The sequence below is a fragment of the Felis catus genome, chromosome B1 (genome assembly GCF_018350175.1).
Source record: "Felis catus isolate Fca126 chromosome B1, F.catus_Fca126_mat1.0, whole genome shotgun sequence".
NCBI lineage: Eukaryota > Metazoa > Chordata > Mammalia > Carnivora > Felidae > Felis > Felis catus.
In genome coordinates this window covers 149413658-149441358 of record NC_058371.1, presented here as the reverse complement: position 1 = coordinate 149441358, position 27701 = coordinate 149413658, and the positions used below count along the sequence as shown (strand labels likewise).

Here is a 27701-nt window from a genome sequence, read left to right as displayed (position 1 = left end):
TCTATATAGCACATCCAGCTGACTGGATCCATACTGGAGCCATACCTCCTGTGTCAATTCCTTTTTAAGTTTTACGAAATAGCCCAATGAACTCTCAACAAATTTTCTTTTTAACTCAATTCCATTTGTTTCAACGAAAATAATTTTACTCATCTTCACTTAACACAGCATAATATGCTTCCATTGAAATCACATTCTGCTACTTGTGACTGAATTTGGGAGAATATCTTAGAGGACAGAATTAAAATGGTCATAGTGACTGAATAATTTCATAAACTGCTAAGCATACACTCTCCTGACAAATATTTTGTGTATTTGTTGATGTGAAACATTTTTGGATGCCAATCTTAAAAAGCCTTCAGTATGTTGTCTACCATTCAAAAAAAATTTTTTTTAACGTTTATTTATTTTTGAGACAGAGAGAGACAGAGCATGAACAGGGGAGGGGCAGAGAGAGAGGGAGACACAGAATCTGAAACAGGCTCCAGGCTCTGAGCTGTCAGCACAGAGCCTGACGCGGGGCTCGAACTCACGGACCGTGAGATCATGACCTGAGCCAAAGTCAGACGCTTAACCGACCGAGCCACCCAGGTGCCCATGTTGTCTACCATTCAAAGACTAAATAGTTACGGAGTGCTGTTAGTTACAATAAATTTGGATTTGCAATGTATATATATATATATATATATATATATATATATACACTATATCTCACAGATACCAAACAGAATGTGCTATTGATTTGCAGTTTTTGGCAAAATAAATAAATGCATATATGCATGTATATGTACTTTTAAAATGCAGTTACTTTCAGTAAGCAGCCAATGTTCTTTGCTTAGCTTCCTGTATGATTGATATAAAGGTTTGTATTTCAATGGTATTTTGCAATCCAGTTCAGTGGGAGGATGTATGATTAAGATATAAATGTCCTAGATAAAGGACATCAACAGTGTTCTCATTTGCAATTAATATAATCTGCATATTAAATAAACAAAATTAACATGTCCCAGAATCTTTCTGTCACATTTCTGAGGTGTCATGTGTGAAAGAGGTAATGAGTAGGTAAGAGTGCTAGACTGGATACAGAGTTTAAGAGCTTCTCATTCTTAGAATTTTCCCCTCAAATGCTCAACTGCCTTATCATTGATGAATTTACTAAAATACCATGCAACCCAAATGCTATTTCATTAGATTTGTATTTTTTTCAAACAGCTATTTTTTATGTTTTGAAGGTCTGAGTATACATTAAATGGCTCATTGATAAATTTTTAAAATATTTATTTATTTTGAGAGGGGGAGACAGAGAGAGAGGGAGACAGAGAATCTCAAGCAGGGCTTGAACTCACAAACCATGAGATCATGATCTGAGCCGAAATCAAGAGTCAGAGGAGGCCTAACCAACTGAGCCACCCAGGTGCCTCCACTGATAATGAACTAATTGCTATAGTAAAATAATCTAAGTCCCAGTGGTTTAAAGAAACACTATGTAGCTATGGAATCACATAAAATAATTGGATTTGAACTTCTGAACTTTTAGAGAGATCCTACAAACTATGTATAAAGTTTAAACAGTGTAAATATTAAATTTTGTTTGGACTCCATTTTTGTAGGACTCCATTATTGAATTTCATATTCTGATAGATTCTACTTCTATTTTTATAAATGAATCAACAGAAATTTACTTCTATATTTCCATGAAAGTCCATTAATTGACTTATCATGGTATTACATCTGGCCACAGATAAAACTCTGGAAAGGAATTAGAGTCAGAAAAAAAAGTTTATTTCATAGCTATGTGAATAATAGCCATATTTCATTATAATTATTGCAGAATTTGGAATTCAGCTTCTATATATCTTCTCCTATGCTATTAAACAATTAAGTATTATAAATACAACATTAATTTATGAATCAAAGAAAATGCAATTCTGGTAGGTAGATTCCACTCTAAATAATGCTTATTTCATTTACTCTAATGAATATGTAACACATAATTGAAGCAGAAAATCCCATTTCAGGCACCTAGAACAACTAATACATCAGTCTTGAATCAAACTACATTTTATTTAAAATGCATTAAATCATTTCCAGAAAGACAATCATGAATCTAGCACCCTTTATCCTCATTAGTTTAGAGATATGCAGTGTGCTCCCTGAGTGCCTGATCCACTTAAAAAACTTTTTTCTGAGGGAATGTAGGTTGATCCTTGAACCTGAATTCCAGTTTACTAATAAAAGGGGTACGTAGCTTAGCTTATTAGAATTGTGTAGTAAGAATACAGTCAGTTGCCTTTGCTATGTTCCTTGATAATAAACTGCAACTCTACCTCAGCCACGCAAATTTCCAACTAATAGAGAGCCTTGAAAGAGTCAGGACAAATCACACAATACAAATAGGTGTACACAGCACTACTAAAAATTTGATTCAAAATCCAGAAGTTTGTGAACGAAGTCTTTCTCAGCTAATAAGCTATATCCTTCCCTGTTGCCACAGGGTTGTTATAAGCAATGTTTAATATTCTTTTTTTTTATATATGAAATTTATTAACAAATTGGTTTCCATACAACACCCAGTGCTCATCCCAAAAGGTGCCCTCCTCAATACCCATCACCCACCCTCTCCTCCCTCCCACCCCCCATCAACCCTCAGTTTGTTCTCAGTTTTTAACAGTCTCTTATGCTTTGGCTCTCTCCCACTCTAACCTCTTTTTTTTTTTTTTCCTTCCCCTCCCCCATGGGTTCCTGTTAAGTTTCTCAGGATCCACATAAGAGTGAAACCATATGGTATCTGTCTTTCTCTATATGGCTTATTTCACTTAATATTCTTTTAAAAGCTGTTGTCAGCAAGAGAAAGATGGCAGCTGACCAGTTAAATAAATAGCAACAAAGGAAAATGAATGGTTTTACCAATTTTAAAGAAGTAGTAAATACTGACTAAATTTTTCCTGCTCTTGTTGGACCAAAGGGTGAAGGACACAGGAGCAGTCCTAAACAAGAAGTAGTTGCTCCAAAAAAAATGAATCATGAAAAGCGAGGATTCTAAGTTTATGTTTTCCTCTAAAGAGGGCATATTTCTTCAGTTAACCTTATCAAAAATGTGAACAGGTGATGGTACTTGTCTGAACCATTTTATCTGATGATAAACCAAGTACCCAATCACAATATCCCATGAGTTACATTTTATCTGATGATAACCCAAGTACCCAATCACAATATCCCATGAGTTAATATGTTCTTAAAAGTGACATGATATATACGGAATGGAATAATACATTGATCTTTCCTCTCTCTTGCCAGTAGCAGAAATGGTGGCCAGTACCACCAAAGCAACTGAAGTTTGAGATTGAAAGTAAAGGTATAATCAGAGGCAAGTAACCGTCAAGGAGAAAAATGATTATGGAAGGATGAATGATAAGAGGGAGGAGAAGTTAGAACATAATTGGGCAGGAAATGCTTCATTGACATAGTAGAGAGGAGAGATAAAACGAAAACACTGATGTAGTTTCGAGGCGGTGTCTGGGCTAATATGCCCAACACTATCTTTAACAGACAACTTGTTCATGTCTGCACGTATGACCAAAATCAGGAGTTGAGTGTGTAAGATGGGAGTAACATAACTGACCTGATTTTTAATCTATCTTTAAAAACTTTTATCAAGATAAAGCTGTAGATTCTTGCTTTATATAGCTTCTCTTATGACTTGACACTGCCAGGTTGTACTAAACGTCTCATTCATTTCAGGTCCTTTTATTTATTTCGGTTTATCTGGTTGATTATGAAAAGAAGCAGTGCAGAGCATATGCAAAAATCTGTCAACAGGTGTAAAAGGGGGACATGTAAGAGTTGTTGACACCTTGTAGATTAAATAAATAACTGGATTCCCCCCCCCCCCCGTTTGCTTACAATAGTGTATAGATACACCCTACACTCTGTTTTGCACTGGATTTTTTTTTTCCAGGAGTTAATTTTTGTCAGCTCGCTCTACCTTATCTCACCTTTTGGGATGTGTATTCAAGTTTGTTTTACATTCTAGTATCCAAGTCTGTGGTTTTTAGATAGTATGGAGGATTTTTCAAATGTTGTCTTCATAGTTTTTTAAAATCATGGAATTTTAAAGTTGTGTCAGTCATTCTATATGTGTGTTTATATGTGTGTATTTATAAACAAAATAAGACCTGGAAGAGATTTGAGTAGTTTGAACCATGTGAAATTTCTGGCTCAGTCATTTTTAACCTATAAAAGGGCAACTTCATATGGTTCCCACTAAAAGATCACACTACTGTATATGTTCCACAGTTATATTTTAGATTAATTCATTTTCATTTTATATAAAATGCCAAAGTTGTGGGCTGCTCTTTTCACCCAATGCCTCAAAGTAGCCTGTTTTCAAATAGTGAGCAGTAATAAACAATTAATTATAAAATCTTAAAAACTTTGTAAAATAATTCAAAGACAAAAACATTTTAATACTGGCAACTACAAGGAATCAGTTAAAAGTCAAAGTTTAGTTGTATACATTATTGGAAGAAAATTTAATGTACAGAGTCTAAAACAGCAAATGAAAACTTCTCTCATATCTCTTTGAATTGACATCTCAACTTGGATTTTGAAGTGAATATTCTTGAAATGCTAAGGGTTCGAATGCTTCATAAATAATGAAACCATATAATAAATATATGATTCAATAGCATGAAAACCATCTTGCTATTTTTCCCAAAAATCCATCCATTACCCTACTACATCTAACCCCACAGTACTCCAAAGACACAATATCCTTTTTTTTAAACTCCATCCTTTTGTTAATTTTATTTATTTTCCTTTTCATCCTGTTTTTAAATTTAAGTTTCAGTTAACATACAGTGCAATATTGATTTCAAGAATAGAAGTCAGTGATTCATCACTTACATACAATACCCAGTACTCATTATAACAAATTCCCCCCTTAGTATCCATCACTCATCTAGTCTATCCCCCACCCTCCTCCCTCCATCAACTCATTGTTTGTTCTCTATCACTAAGAGTCTCTTGTGGTTTGTTTTCCTCTCTTCTCTATTTCCCCCCATTCCCATATGTTCATATGTTTTGTTTCTTAAGTTCCACATTTGAGTTAAATCATATGGTGTTTGTCTTTCTCTGATTGATTCATTTCACTTAGCATAATACATTCTAGTTCCACCCACATCATTGTAAATGGCAAAATTTCATTCTTTTTGATGACTGAGTAATATTCCAATACACACACACACACACACACACACACACACACACACCACATTTTCTTTATCCATTCATCAGTTGATGGACAGTTGGCCTCTCTTCATAGTCACTGGGGTACATATACCCTTTCAAATCTGTATTTTTGTATCCTTCGGGTAAATACCTACAATACCCTTTTTAAAGACTACTGCAAACAACTGCACACAGCACTATCTTCTTGGTCAAGATACTGGTTTCCATGTTGTCTTTCTACACTTGTTGAAGAATGTTAAGAGGCCCTATTTAGATCTTCACAAGGCTTTTTTAAGTATATAGGAAAATATTTAATATTTTCAAATGCATTTCACAAACTTAGCTTTCATTTATTTGCAGATAAAAGTAGGCTGTAGAGTGTTATCATATAAACTGAAAGTCTATTTTTTAAAAAAGCCAGCAGTTATCACTGCCAACATTATCACTGATTCCAGAAATAATTGAAAGAAATAAAGTGAAGTATAAAAAACTTTTGGAAAAAAAATTAGCTCATACTTATTGTATTTGTCTTTCATAACCATTTGTTTGTTTAGTTTAATATGGTGTCTCCTCAGGTTATAAACACCAGAAAAGTAGAGAATGTTTTTATATTCCTGTATGTGTCTATGTGTACGTTTATGTGCATATGATACGTGTATATATGCAAACATGATATATACTTACAATGCATATATAGTACATGTATATATGTGTCTATATTATGTGTGTATATAATGTGCTACTGGTACACTATAAGCTAGAATAATAGGCATTTGTTGAATTAATGAATAAATGAAACTTTAAAATCTAGTCTGTAGGCATTATGTGATGCTTTCATCTCTTTTATAATAAATCCCCATCAGCATCACAACACAAGTTTTCTTCTCTCCACTGTTTGGCTTTTTGTTTACCTTCTGAATTACTCTACCTCAAATATCTCCTAGGCCTTCTTGAATAGATATGTAATGAAAAGTAACCTTGAAATTTTCATTGACTCCAATCGTTCCTCCTGTCTCAGTCTCTGTTCTTTGGCTTTAGGCATACGTTATCATAGGTCACCAGACTAACGTTGAGGGTCTCCAATGGGCCAGGCAATGTGTTTGGCACTGGGAATATAGAGAGCTGTCTGTTTGACTGGGGGCCATAATTGTAAAATACTTGACCATACAGAGAAGTGACAACAGTAGCATATACAATGTTTATGCGAGTTTTTAATAGGATGGCTGTGCTTCAGGAATAATTAACACATAAAATGTAAAGTAAGAAAAAATTCACAGCGATTTTGATTAGAATCTTCAAGGAAGATATGGAATCTCATCAACTGTGAGAAGGAACATTCATTTTAGACAGAAGAAACAACCTGTACATGGCAGTCTCCCTGCCGTTCCCTTCATGCACATGTGTATATGTGTCTATGTGCATGTGTATATGTGTATATGTGCAGTTCTGCAACTACACCAGTAGAGCCTCCCTAGACTGCTCTGTCTACCTGAATGGTTCTCAATAGCAAGTTTTGTCATTCCTTCCTTGTGCCTAAAGTTTTACTCAACTCTCATAATACAGCTCAGTGATTTTCATCTGGTACAAAATGTCCTTCATCGTCTGACCAATTGCTCATTTCATCTGATAATTTCCAACATCCATTCACCAGTGTATGTCAAGTCTCATGACCTTTGCAAGAGCTGTGTTCGACCAGTCCAGAATCCTGACTTCCTTCTCCTCCAACTGATTCTGAAGGTTTTTTTTTAGCCTAAACTCAATCATTATATGTTCAGAGAGGCCTTTATGAGGTAGAGTGGGTATCCCTATAGCATTCTGTTTATACTTTTTTTTTTCACACTTGTCAGATTGTGCCCTCAGGGTGTGGCACCCTGCCACTAAAGTATCTGTATTGCAGGTAGCCATATCTCATCTCTGCCTCACCTGTGGGAGGCACCAGATATAGGGACTAGTGAAAAGAAAAGCTCTACTCTGGGATAATTTAAGTGGTTCTCTAGTGCCTTAAGAAAGTTAATGTCCTCCATATTAACTAGCTATTAACACTTTTGAAATCATGGAATCAAAAGACTTTAAGGCTAATGCAGTTTTTTAAAATATTTTTTGCCATGACCCACAGTAAGAAATGTTCTGCATCATAGCATGGAACACACACATAATCATGTATCTAAAACAACAGTTCCACAATTCAATGTCTAGACTTACTAGGTATGATATGGTAAAAATATAACAAAAACCCCAATATCAGATATTACTTCACAATTATTTAATTTAACCAAGAAAAAAACCCAAGATAAATAATATCAAAATAAGCCAAATAATAAATAAAATAGCTTTGTACTTACCCACCAAAAAATGATTTCTAGTCCCATTAATAGTGACAACTACTCCCCCATTTCTGTTAGTGTAAACTCTCCTCACATTTTACACATAAAGGGAGTGAAGTCTTGAGAGATAAGTGACTTGTCCAGACAATGCGTCCAAAGCTGGATCTAGGACACGTCTAAATGTCAGGCTAGTGCTCTTTCCACTACACCACAGTGAGAAAGACGGAGCTGCTGTGAAGAAGCTATAGCATCTAAGTCATCCATTCTTTGAGACAGACTCTTTGCCCATAGGCAAAATACCCGTACTAAGGAAGTCAATAAGCCTGCTGTCTACCCTTCTTACTTTTGTGGCACAGCCCACATTTTTGAAAGACTATCTATGTTAAAAATAATACTGATATAGAATCCAATTAGAAAAGATACTTAAAATCCTCAGAATTATAAACTCTGGGTCAGAGTTGATGAGGTTTCAATATAGAAATTTGACGTGTCCGTAGTGATACTTTTAGAGTGGGAGAAGGAGTGAAAAGAGATGATACCAGAAGTTGGGAAGAGAGGAACCAGGCTGACAGAAAAGCCATACTACAGAATTCTGAGCAAAATGAGAACGGGAGAACTTCAAGTTCTTTGTTAATTGTTTACAACTGAAATTGTGAGCATAACATGTATTTGTGAATGTTTATTAAATACAAAACTAATTTTTCCTACTGCACATTTTGTCTTACTCTGTCCTTATCGTGGTGAATTAGAAATAATACTTTCTCATATTTAATAAGAAGTACACCTCTCATATTTAATAAAAAGTACAGATAATATGCTGTATCAGGCTGTCCTTAAAAGGCCTGTGGGGAGAAGCTTTATGCATGAAATAGACAGTCTTCCTCAGGCTAAGGCTTTTATTTCAGAGTAATTTAGGAAGGGCAAGAACACTCATTATCTAAGAGCACCAGAGCCTACAGGCTTAAAGTACTATGTTTCATTGAAGACAAAATCAAATGACTGCACAATTATAATTATCAAAGAATCATGGTTAAGTCTGAAACATCAGTCAATGCAAACCTTGTGGGAAATTGGTGTCTGTAGAGGGGTCAAGAATCTCTTTGAGAAGCAAGGTTAGACTAAGCAGGTGTTTGAATGAAATCACTCACATAAAATATTAGTTATTTATATCTGAGTCTGTTAAACAATAGCCTGAAATTACCTAAATGTGTATATATATACATACATACATACATATATATATGTCCATCATGACAAATGTCACATAGTCTAGATTTTGTTAATTCAATAATTATTTATATATGAATTTTAATTTTCATCCTTCATATATACACATATATATATAATCTTACTGCTACCATATTTCTATTATTTAGAATTAAAAATTGAAATTCCAATAAACTCTCCTCTTATATTTCAAATCTTCCCAGAATATACTTCACAAAGCAACATAAGACAAAAATTTATTCCAAGCTACTGATCATACCAAAGAAATTAACTAAACTGTATTATAGATTACTTTTTGAAGCATAGGTTTTTCTAAATGTTTAAATATAATATAGTTAATATATTACTGCATATCATTTCTATTTCTGTTATTTAGAAAGAAAGGATCATATTGGCTCCTTTTGTTTTAAAAAAATCTTATATTTAAACATAGCAACAAAATAAAACTTTAACAGAAAATATAGTAACACATTTTTTTTAAAAAACCTCTTAGTTTTAAAGCACCGTCCACTAGCCGTCTGTCCTGCCCATCTCAAGAGTTGTGAACCTCTGTCCCTGTTGAAAACTCTGACTGAGAAAAGCTGCGTACTTACGCGTACATCATGGATCCAGGACTGGGGCAGCTTCTATTCAGTCACCATCTGATCTCTATCAGCCAAGTCAAGGCTGGGAGGCTGGAAAATAATAAGAGTCACTGGCAACAAGAAAGGAAACGAGTCCTGCAGGTTTACTGACTGAGATCTGCTGTCCTGATGCAGCCTGATAAGAACATGATCAATTTTGTGCCAGCCAGTTCAACACAGTGAAGTAATTATTAATACTTCATAGCATAGAGAAGCTCCAAGCAGTGGACGGCACAACGTGCAACTGCTGATGATTCAGAAGACCATACTTTTCCGGTTGGGGAGGTATGATCAGGATTGAGGTGTGGTTCCAATTTGTTTAAAAAACAACAACAACAAAACATTAGAGCACCTCAATGGTACTTTTTCCTTCTTCATGAGAATTGTTGTGTCTCTTCCCTTTAAGAGAAACTTTATGGTGTTGTGGTGAGGACCTGGGCTATGGGCCGGGGTGCTTATCTCCACCACCGTGGTAGTATGACCATAGGCATGGTACTTAACTCATTGGAACTATTTTGATCATAAGTAAAATGACAATACTTGTGTTAACTTTTTTGTGCATTTTAGCTCTAAAGATTATATATTTTATGGAAAAAATTTAATTATCCCCCAAAAGGCAAAAGAGGAACATTAAAAAAAAAAAAAAACAACAAAACAAAACTTTTTTCTTCTTTCTCATCATTAAGAACAGCTTAGTTCATCTTAACTGGGTATGAATTCCTCAGTGTTTATACTCACTTTATTTTTTTAATTTTTTTAATTTTTATTTATTTATTTTGAAAGAGAGAGAGTACAAGCAGGGGAAGGGCAGAGAGAGAGGGAGAGAGAGAATCCCAGGCCGGCTCCACGCTATCAACACAGAGCCTAATGCGGGGCTTGAACTCACAAACCATGGAATCATGACCTGAACTGAAATCAAGAGTCAGACACGTAACCAGCTGAGCCACCCAGGCACCCCTATTGTCACTTTAGATAATTGCATTCGTTCACAGAGATTCTGGTCCCAATATATGAACTTCTAATGAAGATCAGTAAAGTTTCAGAATGGATATGACAATTTTAAGAGCTGCTTTTAAAGGCTTAGAGCCAGGAAATATTAAAGGAAAAAAAATTAAACATGCATTTTTGTTGTTCATACAGAATACCTTTATCTAAAATGCTACAAACAATATCAATCTAATTCCAACATTTTTATTATAATATTCCACATAGTCATGAATATGAAATATATTTCTCAAGACATATTATGAATGGAAAAACTGGCCAAATTGTCAGTTTGTGTAATCAATTATCAACAAAAAAAAGACATGTGACAATAGAATTTTGAAAAGGAATAAAAATTTCTGAATAAATAATTCAGAAAAGTTACTGAATCACTTTACCTATATTGAAAATTATAACTTAACTTGGCAGAAAGTAATTTTGTTCTTTGGAGATTTGATTTTTTTCAAGAGTGAAAAAAATCATAAAATTATAACCAAAAAAAGTACTAGAAAAATTATACTAATTTTAATATACAATAAAGACCCATTATTGTTTCTGTATTATAGTACCATGCTAACTTGAAATTAGTGGGGCATCTGAGTGGCTCGGTCAGTTAAGTGTCAGACTTTGGTTTGGATTATGGTCTCATGGATCATGAGTTTGAACCCCGCTTTGGGCTCTGTGCTGACAGCTCAGAGCCTGGAGCCTGCTCCAGATTCTGTGTCTTCTTCTCTCTCTGCCCCTCTCCTGCTTATGCTCTGTCTGTCTCTCTCTCTCAAGAATAAATAATCATTTAAAAAAAAGTTTTAACTTGAAATTAACATCATACACATATGCTTTTAAAATTGCTTTAATGTTTACATTAAAATATTTCTCATTAATAAATTAATATATTTGCACAAATTAATATTATAATATTAAAATATTCTCAGTTCTTTTTAAAAATTTTTTTCTTAAAGTTTTTATTTATTTTTGAGGCAGAGAGAGACAGAGAATGAGCAGGCAAGGGGCAGAGAGAGAGAGAGAGAATCTAAAGCAGGCTCCAGGCTCCGAGCTGTCAGCACAGAGCCTGATGCGGAGCTCGAACTCACAGACTGTGAGATCATGACCTGAGCCGAAGTCAGATACTCAACCGACTAAGTCACCTAGGCTCCCCTCAGTTCTTCATGTTAGTAGATAATACAGAGAACACAAAGTCTGGCTTAAATGGAGGAAATTTTTCTGTACAAGAACCTTGTAAGTACAAAAATCCGCTTTGAGGTTTCTGGAATGAGACATGTGGTAAGCATGTATTTCTTACATTCATATATATGCAAAACTAGAGGTTCAATTGTTACGCTCAGGAATCTTTCTTTCTATTCCATTCTCTCAAATTATCTTCTGATTTTAAATGTTCTATTTCTTTAATTGTTTTCGTTTTTTCCCCCTCCTTCTACTTTCAGTGAATATGTAAAATAACTCCATTTACTCTCTGAGGTAATGTCTTTGCCATGGTGCGGTTGCAGTACCCTAAGCTTCCAAGTAAGATGGCTGGGTTCATTTCCTGCTGCTGTCATCAACTAACTGTATAAACTTTAGGAAAAGTCTTAAACTTTCTACATCCCAGTTTCTCCCTCTGTGAAGTGAGGATAGTACTTGTACACAGTTTAAATGAAATAATAAATGTAAAGGACTTAAAGTAATGCCTGGTTCATAATAAAGCTCACAAAAATATTAGGCACACTCTTCTCTCCAACTCTCATTTTTTTCTAAGATTAGTCCTATATTGCTAATTGTTTTCAACAGACTTCAAAAGTGCTGTTTCCAAACTCTTCTGTTTATATGGTTCTCTTTTCAGCAATATATATTGTGTCTACACAATTTTTTTTAATTTTAACTAAATTAGTTTTACTTGTAATGCATAAAGATATTGATGTATTGGATTCTAATTAATGTAGCATATGCAGAGTTTTTAAGTTTATTTTTGAGAGACTGCGTAAGTTCAGGAGGTGCAGAGAGAGAGAGAGACAGACAGACAGAGGATCTGAAGTGGGCTCTGCACTGACAGCAGAGAGCCCAAGACAGGGCTTGAACTCACATGAGATCATGACCTGAGCCAAAGTCAGATGCTTAATGGAATGAACCATCCATGCACCCCACATATGCATTTTTTAAATAAATATTCCCTATAAGGCTGAATAACTATCAGCTAATTCTGAAGATTGGCAGGCATTAACAGTTTGTACTGTAGAAGTGAAATTACTACATGTGAGTTTTATTTAATTGGTTCTCAGCACCCTCAGCACACCTTGCTACATGTGTGCAGGCACAATACTGGTTTCTATTACTGCAATGTTGATTGATTTATTATTGGTCAAAACACAATGAGTGTATGTTGCAAAATGTCAATGGGGAAAGTCAACAATAAGATGACATTACATCATGACATCAAGGGGAAAGTTAAGATACTCCCAAACTGATCATGTTTCTTCAGTGTCCAAAATAAAAGAAAGGAATAGAAAAAAGAGAACTTTTAGAGTAGAATCTATAAAAGGTTTTTATACATTTCCCTGTAGTTGCAGATTTTGTAATAAATTAAATTTATGAACTTAATAGAATTATTACATACAAATAAATCAGCCTCATACTTGCTAACAGCTTAAGGTTTGAGAAGCGGCCTTAAGCTTTATCTTACACTTATTAAGACAATTTTAATTCAATTTTACCACTGAAGAAAGAACGTAAGGGAGTTAATGTACAAGCACTGCCAAAGGGTGATAACATGGAAGAGGCCACCCTCAAAGGAGACAATGAGTTCTTTGGACTAGAATGAATGTATCACTGACCTAAGGAAAAGAACACCAAATTGAATGGCCTCTCTTTAATATATATAAAAACTAACAGATATCATTTGCCCAGACAACTGAGGTGACAAAAATTGGAGACACTCACTCTAAGATCAACTCATTTACATGTATCACTTCCATGTGTTCATTAAATCATGGAACTGAGATCAAAAGATAATATATGAGCTTTTTTTTTTTTTTTTCATCTCAAAGAATAGATCTTGGAGTTTTTGAGCCAATGTTCAAGTCAATAGTTTTTTTCTTCTCTATTTTGGAGAGAGAGAGCACGTGAGTTGGGGAAAGGGACAGAGAGAGAGTGAGAGAGAGACCGAGAGAGAGAGAGAGAGAGAATATCTCATGGAGGCTCCATGCTCAGTGCAGATCCCTGTCTGGGACTTGATCCCACAACCCTGGGAGCCTGACCTGAGCTGAAATCAAGAGTCGGACATTCAACAGACTAAGCTACCCAGACGCCCCTAGAAAACGTTTATTTGTAGGCAAAATATATATTTTACATATAAGAGAAATTATTTTATTTCAATACAAATAGCTTAATTACTTCATTATAACCATCTTCAAAGTTGTAGAATATTCTATCTTCATTCAAATATAAAATATTAAATGATTTCCTTGCTGTATTTATTTAAATATTTGTATTTATCTAAATCTATAAATCTAAAATAATTTATCAGTCTCTATATTTAAAAATACTGCTACTCAAATTATTTTACAAGTAATTATAAGATATATTTCTGCATTTTATATAGAGTTCTTTTATATAGAGTTCACTTTTTTGTGCTTTGTGATCCATTTATCATTTAGATAAATGTTGGGGAATAGAAGATATTTAAGTGTTTATATGGAAGGGGAATTGTCTAATATCAATAGCACTGCGATTGTTTCTAATAATCAAAAAGTAATTTATTTTCATTCTTTGGGTGACATTACTGGAAAATAGTTTATGTACAAGCTGTTTAACTCTTGGGAAAAAATTAGTAGGTTCTGTTGAGATAGAACACTTCATCAACTTCAACTCAAATTTTGGAAATTCTTTTGTTACACTTTCAGTATATCTATAGTTCACACATATCTTCTTTCATGATACTTTTAACTCTGGCTTTCTAAACTGAATAGGTCTTCTATGTACATAAATGGCTTAATAACATCTATATGAACTTTTTCACATGATAGGAAGTCTAAAAATGTATGTTCCTGGGGTGGTGTGGTAATAGTCTGTAACTACTGATTAACTAAAACCTGTGATCTGTAGAAAGAAAAAAAAAAACTTGACCTTGATCTCCAACCTGATAAAAAGTTTGAATGCTAGATGAAAGGGTAGTCTATAACAGAAAAATTGAAAAAATATGAACTTCTTAAAGCCAAAGATCTTTCCACCAAAAGAGTCTTTCTTTAAAAATTCTTTGGGCATAGGTATAGCATTAAAGTCAAATAGCCAAATGGCCAATAATATGATGCCAAAGCTATACAAGGAAGGATTTCCATGTGTCCCAACAGGGAGTGTGTATGCTTCTCTGTCATCAAATGATCAGATAATTAGTGCCCTGGGTCATTGGAATGGCCAAAGAACAAGGAATGACCAAACTCATGAAAACAGAAAAACAAAACAAAACAAAACAAAACAGCAACAACAACAACAAAGCCATGTTGAAAAGCTTTCTGGATAATATGTTTGATGTCATCATGCAATGCTATGAAGAGTATAGCTTGTAACTATGGGTGAGATTGCATTTCTTCCATGGATTTCCCAACATTAAAAAACATTTAAAAAAATAAATATATCTATGGGCTTTGGACCTAGTCCAAACACTGAAATTATCTATCTATCTATCTATCTATCTATCTATCTATCTATCTATCATCTGTCATCTATCATTTACCTACCTACCTATACATTTATCCATCAAGTATATATAAAATGAGATCTAGAGATGTTATCTGCATTGTTCAGACACATAACTCTGAGATGGCAGTCAGTTCTGTCATCAGGACACTTAGCTTCCTGATCAAGTTTTTTTTTTTCTATTCCTTATCCTGGAAAGATTACATAGACAGATGAGTGGTAGGGGGCAGTTGTTGTTTATTTCTTGTCTTTTTTTCTTCTTTTTTGCATTCTCATAGTTCTCCTTGCCTTCTCTGGAATTCTCATAGTTGTTTTTAAGCAGTTACACCCATTGTGTTATTGAGTTATTGACATGTAGAGTATATATAGGCTAGTCTGATATAGTTTAGTCTCCAAAGAGAAGGGCTCACACTCTATAAGGTGGGTGAGGCACAAGGTCATTAGAAGAGGTATGGAAGGAAACTGCTAGAACTTATTTTACATGTATTTTTAAATCTACAGAATATTAAGAAAGAAGCAACACATTACTCGTGTTTAATTCCTTGATTGAGATTGGCATCTTCACTCAGCCTTGGATGTCAGGTCATTAGATGGCATCCTAGGCTAAGGGTTCAGTTAACAGTGACACTGGTATTTGTTGTTTGGCTTTTATCATATTTTGATGTATTGAAATTTCATGTATTTGATTAGGTGAACTTTTTATGAGTGAATATTTCTGGTTTTACAAACATTCCTCAAAAAATGGGAAAGGTTGAGTATAAATAATAAAGAAGTATGAAGTTTGACCTATTGGGAAAGTTAACTCTTTCAGAGAAGCATGGGAGGAAGTCATGCTCTTGTTTCTAATAATTTTAAATAACATATCCAGCCTCTTAAATATTAAAGATATGACTAAAGTCTCTTTGGATTAATACCTACTCTTCTAGTCTCTTTTATCTCCCCATACCACTCAGAGTTAACCACTGCCATCGTTTTGATGTATACCATTCTCAGATGATAAAACATGAGCTTAGAATATGATCTAACATTTTACAGTATATGCCACTTTTTTTTAAGTTTATTTATTTATTTTGAGAGAGAGAGGAAGGGAGGGGCAGAGAGAGAGGAAGAGAGAGAATCCCAAACAAGCTCCACACTGTCAGCACAGTCTTTCTTGGGGTTCAGTCTCATGAACCATGAAATCATGACCTGAGCTGAATCAAGAGTTGGATGCTTAATTGACTGAGCCACCCAGGCATCCCCCAGTATACACTTCCAAAAATTCATTAGAAAGATAAAGAGTTTCCCAAACAAAAACTAAAGGAGATTGTGACCACTAAACCAGCCCTGAAATTTTAAGGGGGACTCTTTGAATGTTGAAAAAGCAAAACAAAACAAAAAAGACCAAAAGAAACAAAGACTAGAAAGAACCAGAGAACATCATGAGAAACACCAACTAACTCTACAGGCAACACAATGATACTAAATTCATATCTTTCAATAACCACTCTAAAGTCAATGGACTAAATGCTCCAATCAAAAGACATAGGGTAACAGAATGGATTTAAAAAAAAAGACCCATATATATATTCTGCCTACAACAGACTCATTTTAGACCTAAAGACACTTGCAGATTGAAAGTAAGAGGATGGAAAACCATCTATCATACTAACGGATGTCAAAAGAAAGCCTAAGTAGACATACTTATATCAGACAAACTAGACTTTAAAACAAAGAATGTACTAAGAGATAAAGAAGGGCACTATATAATAATTAAAGGGTCTAACCACCAAGAGGAGCTAACAATTTAAATATTTATGCCCCCAACTCGAGAGCACCCAAATATGTAAATCAACTAATCACAAACATAAAGAAACTCATTGATAATAATACCATAATAGCAGGGGACTTTAATACCCACCCCCCTTACACCAATGGACAGATCATCTAAACAGAATATCAGCAAGAAAACAATCGCTTTGAATGACACACTGGACTGGATGGACTTAACAGATGTATTCAGAATATTTCACCCTAAAGCAGTAGAATACAGTGGACTATTCTCCAGAATAGATCACATACTGGGTCACAAATCAGCTCTCATCAAGTACAAAAAGATCAATAACATACCATGCATATTTCAGACCACAATGCTATGAAATTTGAGATCAATCACAAGAAAAAATTTGGAAAGACCATGAATACTAGGAGATTAAAGAACATGCTACTAAAGAATGAATGGGTTAACCAAGAAATTAAAGAGGAAATTAGAAAGTACATGGAAGCCAATGAAAATGAAAACATGGTGGGGCGCCTGGGTGGCGCAGTCGGTTAAGCGTCCGACTTCAGCCAGGTCACGATCTCGCGGTCCGTGAGTTCGAGCCCCGCGTCAGGCTCTGGACTGATGGCTCAGAGCCTGGAGCCTGTTTCCGATTCTGTGTCTCCCTCTCTCTGTGCCCCTCCCCTGTTCATGCTCTGTCTCTCTGTGTCCCAAAAATAAATAAACGTTGAAAAAAAAAAAAAAAAGAAAATGAAAACATGGTAGCCAAAACCTCTGAGATGCAGCAAAGGCAGTCATAAGAGGGAAGTATATAGCAATCCAGGCCTTCCTAAAGAAGGAAGAAAGGTCCCAAATATGCAACCTAAACTTACACCTAAAGGAGCTGGAAAATGAACAGCAAATAAAGCCCAAAACCAGCAAAAGGGAGTGATAAAGATTAGAGCAGAAATCAATACTATAAAAAAACAAAAAAACAAAACACCAGATCAACAAAACCAGGAGCTGGTTCTTTGAATTCTTTGAAAGAATTAACAAAATTGATAAACCCCTAGCCAGACGGATAAAACAAAACAAAACAAAACAAACAGGAAAGGACCCAAATAAGTAAAATCAAGAATGAAAGAGGAGAGATCACAACCAATACCACAGAAATACAAACAATAATAGGAGAATTTTATGAGAAATTATATGCCAATAAATTGGGCAATTGAAAGAAATGAAAAAATTCCTAGAAACATATCACTACCAAAACTGAAATAGGAAGAAACAGTAAATTTGAACAGACCCATAACCAAAAAAGAAAGTGATTCAGTAACCAAAAGTCTCCCAGGAAACAAGAGTCCAGGGCCAGATGGCTTTTCAGGGGAATTCTACCAAACATTTAAGAGTTAACACCTATTCTTTTGAAGCTCTTCCAAAAATAGAAATGGAAGGAAAACTTCCAAACTCACTCTATGAGGCCAGCATTACCTTGATTCCAAAACCAAAGACCCCACTATAAAGGAGAACTACAGACCAATTTCCCTATTTAACATGGAGGCAAAAATTCTCAAAAAGATTCCAACAAATTGGATCCAACAATACATTAAAAGATCTATTCATGGGTACCTGAGTGAATCATTCAGTTAAGCTTCCAGTTCTTGATTTCAGCTCAGGTCATGATCTCACGGTTCATGGGTTTGAGCCCATGTCAGGCTCTGCACTACCAGTGAGGAGCCTGCTTGGGATTCTCTCTCTCTCTCTCTCTCTCTCTCTCTCTCTCTCTCTATCTCTATCTCTCCCTCCCTCCCTCTCTTCCCCTCCCTGCCTGTCTTGAAGGAAGGAAGGAAGGAAGGAAGGAAGGAAGGAAGGAAGGAGAAAGAAAGAAAGAAAGAAAGAAAGAAAGAAAGAAAGAAAGAAAGAAAGAAAGAGACAAGGTAGAAAAAAAGAGAATTATTCACCATGAACAAGTATTCACCCTCAGCACAAGTCAGATGACTCCTCCTACCAGTGCCAGCTACACATCGCACCCATCGCTGTCCAAGCACCTCTTCATCATGCACAAGCTGAAGGAGCCGCAGCTGGTGTCCAAGCAGAACAGGGCCGGGGAGGAGAACCAGTAGGAGAAAAAGCCCAGTCATGAGGACGAGGTGCCCTATGGCACGGTGTCAGACCAGAAGTGCAAGGTGTGCACAGGGATGGTTCAATATCCACAAATCAATCAATGTGACACGTCACATGAATAAAAGAGCATAAGAACCACATGAACTTCTCCATAGATGCAGAAAAAGCATTTGATAAAATATAGCATCCTTTTTTATAAAAACCATCAAGAAAGTAGGAATAGTAAGAACATATCTCAAGATCATAAAGGCCATATACAAAAGACCCACAGCTAATATCATCCTCAGTGGGGAAAACACTAAGTTCAGGAGCATGACTGGGATGTCCACTCCCACTACTGTTGTTCGATGTAGTGTTGGAAGTCCTACCCTAAGCAATAACACAACAAAAAGAAATAAAAATCATCCAAATAGACAAGGAGGAAGTCAAACTTTCACCCTTCACAGGCAACATGATACTATACATGGGAAATCTGAAAGACTTCACCAGAAAACTGCTAGAACTGATACATGAATTTAGCAAAGTCACAGGATATAAAATTAATGTACAAAAATCTGTTGCATTTCTATATACCAACAATGAAGCAGCAGAAAGAGAAATCGAAGAATTGATCCCATTTACAATTGCACCAAAAACCATAAAATACCTAGGAATAAACATAACCAAAGAGGTGAAAAATCTATACACTGAAAACTATAGAAAGCTGATGAAAGAAACTGAAGAAGACACAAAAAAATGGAAAAAGATTCCATGCTCATGGATTGGAAGAACAAGTATTGTTAAAAAGTTGATACTACCCAAATCAATCTACATATTCAATGCAATCCCTATCAAAATAACACCAGCATTCTTCAGAGAGCTAGAACAAACTATTCTAAAATTTGTATGGAATCAGAAATGACCCCCAATAGCCAAAGTAATGTTGAAAAAGAAAACCAAAGCTGAAGGCATCACAATCCCAGACTTCAAGCTGTATTACAAAGCTGTAATCAAGACAGTATAGTACTGACACCAAAACAGACACATAGATCAATAGAACAGAATAGAGAACCCATAAATGGACCTACAAATGTATGGCCAACTAATCTTTGACAAAGCAGGATAGACTATCCAATGGAAAAAAGACAGTCTCTTCAGCAAATGGTGTTGGGAAAACTGGACAGCGACATGCAGAAAAATGAACCTGGACCACTTTCTTACATCATACACAAAAGTAAACTCAAAATGGATGAAAGACCTCAGCATTAAGACAGGAAGTCATCAAATTATAGAGGAGAAAACAAGCAACAATCTCTTTGACCTTAGCCGCAGCAGCTTCTTACTGGCCATGTCTCCAGCAGCAAGGAAAACGAAAGAAAAAATGAACTATTGGGACCTCATCAATATAAAAACTTCTGTACAGTGAAGGAAACAATCAGCAAAACTAAAAGGCAACCAACAGAATGGGAGAAGATATTTACAAATGACATATCAGATAAATGGTTTGTATCCAAAAGCTATAAAGAACTTACCAAACTCAACACCCAAAAAACAAATAATCCAGAGAAGAAATGGGCAAAAGACATGAATAGACACTTTTCCAAAGAAGACATCCAGATGGCTAACAGACACATGAAAAAATGCTCAACATCACTCATCATCAGGGAAATACAAATAAAAACCACAATGAGATATCACCTCACACTTGTCAGAATCACTAAAATTAACAACTCAGGCAACAACAGATGTTGGCAAGGATGTGAAGAAAGAGGAACCCTTTTGCACTGCTGGTGGGAATGCAAACTGGTGCAGCCACTCTGCAAAACAGAATGGAGGTTCCTCAGAAAATTAAAAATAGAACTACCCTACAGCCCAACAATTTCACTACTAAGTATTTATGCAAAGAATACAAAAATGCTGATTCAAAGGGGCACAAGTGCTCCAATGTTTATAGCAGCACTATTGACAGTAGCCAAAGTATGGAAAGAGCCCAAACGTCCATCAACTGATAAATGGATAAAAAAGTGGTGTATATACACAATGGAGTGTTACTCAGCGATCAAAGAGAATGAAATATTGCCATTTGCAACAATGTGCATGGAACTAGAATGTTCCATGCTAAGTGAAATGTCAAAGAAAGACAAATACCATATGATTTCAGTCACATGGGGAATTTAAGCAACAAAACAGATAAACATAGGGGAAAGGAAGCAAAGATAAAGTAAAAAACAGAGAGGGAGACAAACCATAAGAGACTCTTAAATACGGAGAACAAACTGAGGGTAGCTGACAGGGTGTTGGGTGGGGGGATGGGCTAAATAGGTGACAGGCCCTAAGGAGTGCACTCATTAGGATGAGCACTGGGGTGTGATATGTAAGTGATGAATCACTGAATTCCACTCCTGCAACCATTACTACACTATATGTTAACTAGCTTGGATTTAAATAAAATTTAAAAAAATTAAAAATCATTACATGTTTCTCATTTGTAATTAAGCAGACTGAGATATTCCCATTGTCATCAAATGATACTGGATCTGAGTAAGACAGACTAATGTATTTTTTACATTCTTGTGTATTAGTTACATGTCAGTGTCTTTGAATGAAAAAATACATCAAACTAATCAACACATCATAAGATCCCCCAGTAGGGTTACCTGCGAAAAGACTGTTTAGTGACACATGCACTAAATAAGCATTTATTTTTCTTCATAATTTCTAAATTGAAAGAAGTCCCATAAGACCTCAAGTAGGAGGTTTCTATACCAGGTCCTCCAGATTTTTTTTTCAAATCAATTTCTTTCATGAATTAATTAATTCTCATGACTCTATAGGACTCTCCTGTATTCAGACCATTCCTTAATCTGTATCCTCAATTACTCCCTCATTAAAGTTGTAGTCCTATAGATGCCTATTGATGTTTTGTTTCATTGTCTTACCATAACTATATTCAATCATATATTTTAAGAAATATTTTCTTTAGCAACTACTATGTGCCAGGCATTGAGCCCGTCAACTTGCTAAGGCTAAAATGGTAAATTTGATACCACCCTGCTCTCAGAGAATTTTAGTCTAGTCAGTTATCTCAAACTCAAATCTTTGTGCCTCCAAATTTCTCTGTCATTGTCAATGGCACCACCAAATGTCTCAATCAGCTACACTCAAAATTTGAAAGTTATCTTTGACTCAGTGCTCACTTTAATTCTCTGTATCAAGCCAATGATTTTGGTAATTATTCCCTCAAATTATTTCTTTGGTCCATATATTCCTTTCTTATGACTATTATAATAGCTTTCCAGCTGAATTTTATGACTTTTTCTCTTTTCTTCTTTCATTTCACCTTCATGCTCATTAAAAACTAATTGTTTATAAACATGACTTTCATCATGTCACTATTAAAAAAACCTTTTAATAGCTTCCTTATTTTCTACCTCATCAAAAATATGCTCAATGAAATTCTAAATCCTCCAAGAATCAAATTCATCCCACCTTTAATTCCCATGCTACATTGCATCATGAATTTTAAGCCTAATTAAGCTTTGTCATTCTTAAAATGTGTAATATTCATTCTGACTTTGTAATTTCTATTACTATAGACTCCTTCCCATTGGAGTGTTCTCCCTGTTATTTTCTGTCACTTAAGTATGACACTTTGTAAAAGCTCAACCCAATTACCACCTCCTTAACGAAATCTCTGACAGTTTAGGGTAGCAGTTTAAAGTGCAATTCCTGGGGCTTCTGGGTGGCTTAGTTGGTTAAGCGTCCAACATCGGCTCAGGTCATGATCTCACGGTTTGTGAGTTTGAGCCCCACCATCGGTCCAGGCTGGGAGGTGGGTGTCACCCCAAAATCCACCCCCCCCACACACACACCCTTGTTCTTTGGAGTTTCCATTTCCAAATCTGGCCCTGACCTGAGTACCTTCTCTCAATCTCTTCCTCAACCCTATTCCCCATCTCAAAACATACTTATTCTCATTGAACTCTGGCCAGTTTCTAGTTCCATTCCAAATTCACATAACACTGAAGTTCGTTAATCTCCATCCCTCTTTATACCATGTGTCCTGTTTTATTCATCTCCAGTGAGTGTACTAATTCCTTAGGTATCTCTATCATTATCTATGCATAATTCAAGTACTTCTCACCGGAGGAGTTATTATATGCCCATAATTCATTAATGAAACCAGTCATGATGCAATGTTGGCTGGCCAGGATTACTTCATGAAAACTATGGTTAGATGCCTAATTAACAGCAAGAGGAGAAGTTTATATTTAATGATACATTTCAAATATTACAAATTATTCTCCCTTATATACTCTTTGGTTTATGATAAACAGGGATTTAATCATTAGTATAAAATTTCCAAAAATGTATTCTAAACAGCTAAAATTTATGAAATATATTTAGATAAAGATTTTAAAGGGGATGATTTATTCTGAGTTCTACATAAATAACCATTCAGTTATTTTACACCATGTGAGAAAATGATTTTAAATCTGTTTCAGTAGGGATTGTAGGGATTGATTACAGATTAATATGCATACTTTTTTCTAGCTAGTATAAATATAGGTTATCATTTCTTCTGAGCCATGGTTTTTCCCATTGTTAAAATGAGGGATTTAAATGCTATTTAACAGTTTTCTGTAATGCTCATGATAATATGATATGACCACAATTATAAAATGACATTTAACTATTAAAAGGTTGCTAGGTAAATTAATATTTACATACAATGTGATTTTCTAGATAGAATATCGAAGTTAGTTAAGGATTAATTAGCTAATCTAATAAAAGCTTTCAAAGTGACTTGATTTGAAAAGCAAATATAGCAGACAATAACTTTATTAGTATTAGTCAGTTGTAAATAATAAAATCTTTTCACAAAAGCAAAACTAATTAAATGCAACTAGTAATAGCCTTAAGAAATGTGCAATACCCACATAAAGAAAGCTATACACATTTTATTTTTTTTATATATTTTTTTTTCAACGTTTATTTATTTTTGGGACAGAGAGAGACAGAGCATGAACGGGGGAGGGGCAGAGAGAGAGGGAGACACAGAATCAGAAACAGGCTCCAGGCTCTGAGCCATCAGCCCAGAGCCTGACGCGGGGCTGGAACTCACGGACCGCGAGATCGTGACCTGGCTGAAGTCGGACGCTTAACCGACTGCGCCACCCAGGCGCCCCAAGAAAGCTATACACATTTTAAAGAGAAAAAAATACTACAAAGATATACAGAAAAATATTACAAAAGAAAAGCTAAATGGATGATTTTTAAATTTTTTTTTAATGTTTATTATTTATTTTTGAGAGAGAGAGAGAGAGAGAGAGCCTGAGCGGGAGAGGGGCAGAGAGAAAGGGAGACATAGAATCTGAAACAGGCTCCAAGCTCTGAGTTGTCAGAACTCGATGCGAAGCTTGAATTCACAAACCATTAGATGGTGACCTGAGCTGAATTCAGATGCTTAACGGACTGAGTCACCCAGGCACCCCTCAATGGATGATTTTATACGTGAAAATTGATAACACCCAATTATTGAATAAATGGAATATTTTTTAAATGTGAAAATTCATATTAGATTTGACGACGAGGAAGGGGAGAAGTAGAGAAGAGAAAGAAGAGGATGGGCAGAAAACAATAAAAAAATAATGAAAATGAGAGAAAAAAACAGAAAATTAGTAGAGTTTAATGCTCAAAGTATAAACTCAGTATAAATGCTCAAGTATAAACTTCAGAATGTTTTCAGCTTGTGGCTCTTCAAATGCTTTTTATCTATAGTTTCTCAGAGGCTTCAGTTTAGTTATGTTACCCAAATAATTATAGTAAAAAATACATGTTTTTTACAAAGCAGGTATGGTAACAACTAGAATAATACTACCTGGAAAGTTAAGCTCAAGTTCCAAATTTGATTTTCATCATTGGATTTTTCCACCTCTAATTTAATACCTCAAAACATTAACTTAATAAAATTGGCCCTTTTAGTGGACTGAAGGAGTGGGTGAAAGTTTCAAAGATCAGCAATTTATGGAATTATGGTAACATCATAATTCAATATTTTGCACTCAAGATCAAATATTTCACATATCAGAAAGTAGGGAATAAATAGCAGTACAGTGAAAAGAATATTCAACTGGGAAACCAGATTCCAGTTCCAGAATTAGTCACATGCTGACCTTGTATGTTATTTATCCTGGTCTGGGCCTCTGTTTCTGTTTCTGCCAAAAGAAAGTTTGGACTACCTCATCCCATGTCTTTTTCTATTCTAAAATAATTATATCTCCATGATTTTAATCACGTGACCTATAACAAACCTAAGACTATTTATAGTAGGGTCACACAAAGCTCTGATCATCAAAAATATATCTTGTTAAAGATCCTCAGTGTGACTGTGGAAATGATTATGTTAAATGCTGGGGGCCAGGAGATAAGTATTAATTAAACAAGCAAAAAATATATATATCACCAGAGCACTAGAATTATGCATTTTAAAGCTTCTGATCTGCACAGCTTCTGATCTGCATATGTATAATCACTACGTTAAATATGTCATGGATTGAGTCACTGAATGAAAAAAGAAGAGATAACATAGATAACATTTTTTTGTGGGCTTATATATTTTTAAAATCTAGCTTCAAGGCTAATGAATTAGCACCCTACCATTACATAAATCTGTTATGGCTGGCTTCTCCCTTGCAAAAAATTAAATCAGTGGTACTCAGACATTTTGGTCTCCGGACCACCCCATACCCTTAAAAATTACTGAGGACCTTAAGCACTATGGTTTATGTGGACTATCTATCAATATTTAATGTATTATATATTAAAACTAAGAAACTTGAGACATTGTTTAAAATAAAAAAATAAGCCATTTAAATGACATTTTTATTTTTAAAAAAACTATTTTCAAAAAGTGTGAATTTTTTTATGTTTATTTGCTTGTAAGCTCACTATATTGCCATGTGTTGTTCTGATTGAAGTATTTTAGGAAAATTCTATCTCACACAGATGTAATTAGAAAGAAGGAACATTTTGATAGCCTTTTGAATAATTGTGGATATTCTGATTTTATGCTGAAACTTGAAAAATGGTCACTTCTTAGAGATTAGTTGTTGTCATGTAGAATCTGAGACCACATCAATGAAATTTTTGTACTTTGTTATGTTAAAATCCATCAGTCTCTGTCACACTTGAGTGGATCTCTTAATGTGTATGATTTTGTAATAGCTTGCTATTTATAAAGTTCTGATTCACTTAATTCACATAATCATGCACATCTCTCAAGTGTTGACACATTTCGTTATGTAATATCAAAAAAAGCCATATTTCTTAATATAACGCCAACCTCATTATAAAAAGTAAGTATATTGGAAAGCTGTAAAATTTAGAGGATTATACAAGTTTTTTAAAATTCTAATTAACACTTGTGAGTCTGAATTTTATCACAAACAACAAATTAGTGTTTTCTTTGAAGTGGCAGGCTTACTTTATTAATTTCACCTGCCAAAAAACTAAGTCTAAGTAACCCTAATTTATCATCAGTCGCTCTTTAAAGTAAAAATGGTACAATATGTTAAATAGTAGCTTTTTCAGTTTTTTCCAAATCTCCAAGAACTCTCCTCAAGATAACTGCACTTCAGTATTGCACCAGAAGTGTTTATGCAGGTTTTCATTTTGTCACCCAGCATATTAATAAAGCTCTGTACCCAATGGTCAAGACTTAATAAAATTAATACTTTTTATTGCTTCATCAATAACATTCTTAAGTGAAAATGGAATTCTTTTTTTCTGGAATTCTTGAAAGCAAAAATATGATGGCAGTTTGGTGCCATTGTCTTGATTCACACTGAGGTGCCAGCAGTTTTAAACGCCATTGCTTTTGCTTCAATCAGTACAAATGTCAACACAGCAAAACTACTAGTAGTACTTTAATTTTGATATTAGCAGTCCATGAGAGTTTCAGGAATTCCCAGGAGTCTTCAGTACATACTGAATTAAAGTTTTCAAACAAAATAAATGCCATTTTAAACCTCCCAAGATATTTTTAAACGACTGTAAGTACATTTTTACACAATAAGTTGAAATGCCTAATCATTCAAGGTTCAAGTAGAGAGAATAAAATTTGAACAAGATAGATTTAAAATATAAGCATAAGGAGTAAATTAAAAAAAAGCATGTCATAGGAAACTATAATAGGGCATAAGGAAGAAAGCAAATGGATTTTTACATATGTGTTTAATCCTTTTAACCATTGCTTCCATACCTTGTAGTTTATAGTCTGAACTGGTTTCATCATTAGAGAGTTTCTACTTCTTTGGCTGGCAGCTGTTGGAAATGGTCCTAGGATACAATCTGGAATCTTTTCTCTGACATCCGAAATATATTAAAGACAATGCAGAGTTAACCTCCTTCTCCCAGGACTTAACCCTTTAAATCTGAGTCAGACATGGGCCCAATTTCAAAAGGGCTCTTGCCAATTTGAAGCTAGTCACATGCCATCTTTCTTCAGCCAATCATAGGGCCATGCTAAAAACAACAGCTGGTTAATTGAGACATCATTCTAACACATCTATATAATCACCACTATCATTAACGCTGACTCTGTACCAGAGACTTCTGAGGACAGCACACCATCCTATCAAGACTAATAGCTTCCAACATGTAGCAAGAAAAAATTATGCTCACTCTATATAAGAGTTACGCAGTTTGACCTAAGCCTCACAGTAAGTCAGAAGTGAAAATATTGATGAAATAACTTGGATATGGGATCTTTATTTCAAGGAATAC

The 27701-nt window shown here is 34.9% G+C and overlaps 1 protein-coding gene across 1 annotated transcript in view; it reads right to left on the bottom strand.

Annotated features, from left to right (window-relative positions):
• Positions 1-27289, bottom strand: part of LOC101099548 (transmembrane protease serine 11F) — an 88338-nt gene extending 61049 nt beyond the window's left edge. Inside the window, exons 1-2 of the mRNA XM_003985344.4 lie at positions 27178-27289; positions 9374-9454 (exon numbers count right to left, since the gene is read on the bottom strand). Coding sequence (XP_003985393.2) covers positions 9374-9384 — 11 coding nt within the window. The 5' untranslated portion in view covers positions 9385-9454; positions 27178-27289. The remainder of the gene's footprint in view (positions 1-9373; positions 9455-27177) is intronic.
• Positions 27290-27701: the final 412 nt, after the last annotated feature.